This window comes from Montipora foliosa, chromosome 1, assembly GCF_036669935.1.
Source record: "Montipora foliosa isolate CH-2021 chromosome 1, ASM3666993v2, whole genome shotgun sequence".
Taxonomy (NCBI): domain Eukaryota; kingdom Metazoa; phylum Cnidaria; class Anthozoa; order Scleractinia; family Acroporidae; genus Montipora; species Montipora foliosa.
The window spans coordinates 35,984,177-35,991,012 of NC_090869.1; the positions used below are offsets into that span (position 1 = coordinate 35,984,177).

At 40.0% G+C, this 6,836-nt stretch overlaps 1 protein-coding gene across 1 annotated transcript in view; it reads left to right on the plus strand.

Annotated features, from left to right (window-relative positions):
* LOC137997581 (uncharacterized) overlaps positions 1-5,252 on the plus strand; it is a 191,188-nt gene extending 185,936 nt beyond the window's left edge. The window contains exons 18-19 of the mRNA XM_068843667.1: positions 2,021-2,189; positions 4,075-5,252. Coding sequence (XP_068699768.1) covers positions 2,021-2,189; positions 4,075-4,156 — 251 coding nt within the window. The 3' untranslated portion in view covers positions 4,157-5,252. The remainder of the gene's footprint in view (positions 1-2,020; positions 2,190-4,074) is intronic.
* The last annotated feature ends 1,584 nt before the right edge of the window (positions 5,253-6,836 follow it).

Genomic DNA, 6,836 nt, shown 5'->3' on the forward strand with positions numbered 1-6,836 from the left:
ATTATTATTATTATTATTATTATTATTATTATTATTATTATTATTATTATCTTAATGCTTTAACTCTGGTGGATGTTATACCGACATTACACCAAGGAAGCGAGCTAGCCTCCTCCAGGTCTTCAGTTAGTTGGGCCCAGCGCGAAAATCGGCGCGCGAAATCTTCACTTTTTTCGCGCGCCGATTTTCGCGCTGCGCCCCAACTAACTGAACGCCTGGAAGAGGCTAGAAGCGAGCCGTATCCAATGGCCAAAGTTCCCATGAGTCATTCCTTTTCCTTCACCTTTCCAACACCTTCCTTAAAATCCATGCTGTTCCCAACAAAGCTGTTTTCTGCAGCAATTTCGTCCTAATGGTAATCCCTAGCTTATCAAGCCATGTATCCAACCTTTTGCTTACTGCTCCGTGTGCACAAACAACTACCGGTACCAATTCCTGCTGTCTGATACCCCATAGTTCTCCCTCTTCAAATCTTGATAGTTATCAATATTTTAACCCTTCATTTCATACACTCTGTGATCCCATGGTGAAGGTTAACAATAATTGCCTTGTTACTCTCCTTTCCAACGACAACAATGTCAGGTCTTTCGGCCGCGATAACCTGGTCACACTGTAATCGTAGAAAAGTGAGCGCGTTTAACAACCAAAGGCAATCTAGCTATATGGAATGTTTACGGTGTATTTTGATTTGTGTGTTTGGTAAGAAACTCGTATTTTAGAAATCCATAGCTGAGAAAATTGAAATGGTTGGCATTTCATCTTATCAATTGTGATGACCGAAGGGAATATATCGGTCAGGTGTCACAGTTCTTTACGCGCTCCTGTGAAAAGCAACTAAGTCGACACATCGCAACTCGGACTTGTTGGCGGTGCGAATTGCGGCGTCTGTTTCCTAGAAAACACACCAGTACACAGCCTCCTGATGTTCTGTTGCCTAGTATGAATCACATTGGCTGAAGACACTTTGAACGAATCGGCACAAACTCAGTTCACCCTGGCGAAATTAAAAAACTTAACACAGCAATGGAAGAAAATAATATGCGAACACAAAGAACCAGGGCTTTTCGCATGACGGGATGCCTACGATCATTTACCGCATGAAATCGAGGTGAAATGCTAGCCAGCCATCCCGATCTGCCCAAAACCTTAATATCAACTGGCATCGAAAGCAACGTCATCAAAAAACAATGCGAGAAGTCTGGAAAAACGACCAAAGTAGTATGCGTTCTATCGACATTAATATTCTTACCGGTTCTCTGATATTCTTCTGGGTCTTATTCGTGGACCGGCGATAAATAGAATTTCGGGAAATCAAGAAGAACGGGCTTGGATTTTCAGGATTTAATGGCAAATGTAGAATTACAGTAATCTGAAGCTGTGTGAACAGAAAATTGCATTTACAATTCGGTATTTTTGAAACACAAATTCGATCGGAAATAAAACGAAAACGTAGTAAAATAGTCGACAAACATTTGTCCAAGCGTGTCCTCGTTAACATTGGCATTCATATAACACAGACATAAAGCTTAAAAATCCTTCGTACGATCAATACAATTTCACATTGTCCTTTTTGCAATTGAAACCTGATAGTCTAGAACGCGGTCTTGCATAATCGGGGTCAATATTTCAAATGTTTCTTGTCAATCATCGAGACGTTTTTAAGTCACCGGAACAATAAGGCATGTCTCATCAACCTCCCGCAGCGTAGAGAGACAATACTTTCCAGAGCACTGATGCGCATTTCCAAGTATGGCTGATATCAGGTAGACGTAACTTTTTATACCAGGCCTTTGCGTCCTTCGAGATTGTTCCGAGGGGGCCAATCCCGATGGGTGTCACTGTGACTTTCAGTGCTCCATAAATTCCTCTGATTAGCTAGGCCTGATACATGTAGTTTTTCATCTTGTTCTCCTCAGTCTTGATGATTTTCTGGTCTGTCGGCACAGTTATTAGTATTATTAGTTACATTTTTGATAGCATATTTGCAGCTTAGAGCAGGGGTTTTCTTTCCACGTTACAGTGAGTTATACGCATAGGCCGGCCGGACGCGTTGTGACTGAAAATGACCCATCATGGAGAGCTGGAGGAACAACGTTACAAGGTCACAGCACTCAGCATTTTGTCCCTGCTGACCCCATCAAAGTTGATCATACCAAGAAGGTTGAATTGGTGTTGAGGCTCGTAGCAAGGTATCAAGTGGAAGACCCTTAAAGTGGTACTATGATCAAAAAACCATTTCTTCAGATTTTGAAAGCGTGTTTGCTTAACACCTAACTGGCAATAGTTTTTGGATTTCACGGTCCGCCATTACTCACGTTCAAAACTGGCCGATTGGACCTCAGAGGGTTTGATCTAGAGAAAATGACGTCATTTACTCACTAGCTTAAAAATTCAGCGTTTAATCGCAATTTATTACATATGCAAAACACGGGTTTAAAAGTCTGAAAGCCCGAAACTCCCGTGCTGCATATTAATTCGGCCGCGTACACACGCATTGCATTCTTAAACTAGTGAGTCTTTGACGTCATTTTCTCCTCGACCCAGCTCTCTCAAGATTTTAAAGTTAGTAATGGTGGACCAATAAATGAGAAAATTCCAGTTAAAATAAACAGGTGTCTTTTTAAAATCACAACTTAAAACTTGGGTCAATTAGTATTTAGTTAACATAGTTTTGAAATCCAAAAAAAAAAAAATTGTTTTTCTGGTCGTAGTACCACTTTAAAGTACGATACTTCCAATTCCTTTATTTTTGTTGTTGATGCTGTTGTTGTTTTGGCCCAGCGCGTTCTTTTTCAAACAAACCTTCCTCTTATCAAAACCCCAATAAGCCCCAATAAGTTTTGATCAGTTACGTGATCTAACCAAAGCTAAGCACTGGCTTAGACCATTTTAATACAAAATTTCGTTTTTCAGCAAAGATATATGATTACGTTATTAGTCCTTCGTTCAATACAATTCCCATTTCTCCCCATTTTCTGGCATTTCTCTCTACAAATGAGGAAAAAATGGCGTTAGATATCACATCGAAATGCATGGTCCACAATTGGCACAAGTTGCGTGCTGTGATTAAAGGCATGTTAGGAATTCCTTTACGGATACTTCATTGTGAACACATAACAAAAAATGACGACCATGTATTACAGAGAACGCCAGGGTTCCACGAACTCCTTTTTCTGTGATTAGAAATGACAATGGACATCTGGTGACAGTTACTTGATGTAATAGTCCCTTATCGCAAAAAAAAAACAAACGCACAGGTTGTCAAGAAACCCATTGATTGAATTTAAAGGTGAAAAAAAAAAAAAAAGCAGAGATCGAGTTCAAGAAACAGTTTGCAATGAGCTTCAGCACTGCTTTGAAATTATCAGCCGTTGCTTGTGGATAATTTTAACATATGGGTGTTTTCAGCAGCTTGCCTTGTCAGTCTTTTAAAAGGAAGTATTAAGCGTAACGTTTTTCGCACCATCCCGTTATAGTTGGTATTGAAAAGTTAGTCAAAGATGAGAATCTACTCTGTCCTGAGTGTTTGCCCTTCACAACCATTACCACCTCCTCCATTCTTTAAAGAGTTTTATTGAATTTTTCACTGTTTTTGTTACATTTGGGCGGGTATTGTGGTGGATATCGCTCGAGGACCACATCCAAGCGCTGCGACCGGGGCTCCGAATCCGTGTTCCAAAGTTCTCTCAGCTTTCTATTCATTTAAGGTCGGTAACATGATCACCAGTATTACTGGGGACAGGTCGTAATGACGGTAGAAGCTATTAAAAAAGGAGACTTCGCGTTGCCTTCGACTGCGGCGTGCCTCTTTTTTGTCTTGAGATATTGAATTAATAAGACTTTCCGAAACAGAAAATTCCTTTAGGGGGTGCATGTAAAGAATTTATTTCGACCAGAGAGTATCACGACAGTGCACAATGTCACTAAAAGTATAAGAAGTCTTTTAGTAATTCTTCTCTCTCAGAGCTTTTTTCTTAGAGTTTGCTTGAAGAGTCGGTCAACATGGCCATTGATTACATAATATTTTACTTTAAATAACTGTACTTCTCGTTATTTTCTTTTCCTTAATTTCAGGGAAGACGAAACAGACCTCCAGTTTCCGAATGATGATTGTACACCATTGTCCACCCTTTATCCATCGTCTGTTCCAGAATGAAAAGCGATTTTCTCACATAAAGTCAAGCACAAAAAAAAAAAGAAAGAAAAAAACCGGCAAGTGTAGAAGTAGGAGGACCTAGAAAGGGGCCTTTGTTTCCTTACCCTCCGCCCATACCGTTTTTTTATTTAAAGCATGAACAATAGATCGTTTTCACGTGACGTCATCATTTTCTAAAATCCAAAACTAAAGAGCCACGAAAGTTTTTATCCTCATCAGGCATAAGAGGCGGTAAATTTGTATCCATTTGCAATTTTAAAGCTCAATAGCGTGCTTTGTTTGGAAACCAGAGCATTTTGAATTTCTGAGTTATAGCGGTGCGTGACACGAGGCGACGATCGAGTTGATTGAGAAATATATATTTATCTCATGGTTTTGAGCCTTTTTAGAATTTAAAGCATTAGGAAAAGTGCTTAGGTAAATAGCTGTCTGTTCAGTACAGATGATCACTCGCCTAGATAGCCAAAGTAAGTAACAGATGTTGACACTATTTTCCGGCCGCCATATTGGTGCACCACAGATGTGCACCAACATGGCGTTTTCATACTGGGCTCTGTAAATTTCTGCGAAACATTTCGACGAATATCTGAAGTTTGCGGAAACGCACAGGCCTAAAACTTGGAGAAGTGTCTTCTTCATTTATAGTCTACAACATCACGAATTCTTGGCTTTTTTCACTGGATGGTTTTCGATTAATTTTTTTATTGCGTGACAGTGAAAACGATCTATTAGATAGAGGGACACGAACAAATCGAAGAAGCGCAAGGAATAATTTGTGAAGGTAGTTAATGAAGCGAATTGGCACATGACAATGCCTGGAACACGAGAATGTAACCCAAACTCGAGCGTATTCACTGGTGAACCGAAAAGGAACGACCTACAAAGTATGTTCACCTTTTGCATAGGGGTTCAACGAAATTCGCAAAGCTAAGGCCCTTTCCATCGCGGATCAGCGCAAGTTTTGACTACTAAAGACTTCATAACTAGTCCTTCCGTAAACTACTTTCTAATCAAGTAATTTTGTACAATTATTTTTGATAACACTGCTAGAAAGGCGTTACAAAGAAGTGTTTACAATAAATATGGTTAAAAAATATGTACTGGCGAAGTTAAATATGAACTTACGGCTCCATTAAGGAGTGCTGGGGGTGAAGGCTGTGCATAACGTGGACACGTAATGCACACTAAAAATTAAAACGGCGCCAATGAGAAAGTTTATCACGATTTGCAGAAACATCTTAGCTCCATCTTCTCTTATCACGAAATCATTGCACGTTCTTGTCGTGACAAATCTACGTCGCATTCCGTGTGTAGAGTAGTTTATTTGATGTCACATAACAAGGCCACACCACTAAGAATCCAGTGATCTGGATTCTGATTAGTTTTCAGGTCAACACTTGCGATGTACGCCAGGTCCGTTCTCCTGAGTTTCTTGTAAATTGGGCACTGGTACATCCCGGGATATGTACAACCCGTGCACATAGACACCTTCTGCTGGGGGCTGTGTGATGTCATCTTTAAAGAAGCGATTGACGCCATTGTGAAGAACTACACAGTCTAGGGCTCAACCCTTGTGCGCAACGCACGTTAAGAATTAATCCTCCTATTTTTAAAAGAAAGCACACATTACAATGTGCAATTTTAATTTCCTCTCATTTCAGATAGCAAGGGGTAAAACGCATGCTGATAAATTAGAAGAAAGAACATTGACCTCGATGGAAATTGAAAAACAACTTGCAAATGATTGTAACACCCTGAATGTATTAAAAAACAAATGGTCTATACCAAGGCCCGGACCACAGGTATCCGGAAATTTTTGTATCCGCAATTTTCTTTTTTCGAATACGGCTTGCGTCCACACTTATCCGGCGAATTCGGTAGCCGTCTACGCAAATTCTCGAATACGCTAACGTAACACTATCGGATCCAGGTTTTTCACCTCATTATTTGCTTATTAGTCGGGCGACCGACTCTAGGTTTACCAGTGTATTTCTTCGCAAATGTCCGTCACGTGCAATGGGCATTACCGCAGATATGTAGTGAAGGCTCAATGTTCATTGCGCTTCGATAACCTTAGAAGGGATTCCCAGTGATGGTAGGCATACATTACAGGTATGGTAGAAGCGAGTTACGGTGTTAGGTCCAATACGCTCAAACTACGAACAAACGCACAGACTGTAGTAGACCCACATCAAAACACGAAAATGAGCGTGCATTTCGAAAGGGGTCATTCCGCGAACTGTTGGCAAATATCTTAAATCTTACAAGTTCTAAAGAGATCAGTTCTACAGAGTAGCAGTCATTGAGTACAAAATATGTGCAAACTATTACTAGCAATGACAGAAGTATATTAATTAAGTAAACTTTAATCGAGATTTTGACGCTGGCGGCTGCAAGCTGATGTTTGATAATCAGAATAATGGCACGGAGGACAACAACGACAACAAGAAAGCCGTCACTTACCGAAGCGAAGATGCAAGTAAATTCTTTAATTTTAGGACTGTCATGATCATTATTTCATATGTTTTGTACCATGTATCAAATGGATTATCAATTCTATCAATTTCTCTTTGGACTGCATTAGTTTTCTGTGTAATCATGTACGTTAGCATGTTGTACGAGGGACACTGAAAAACGCAAACTGCAGACCGTCTGTAAAATGAAAATTCGGTTAGCCTGA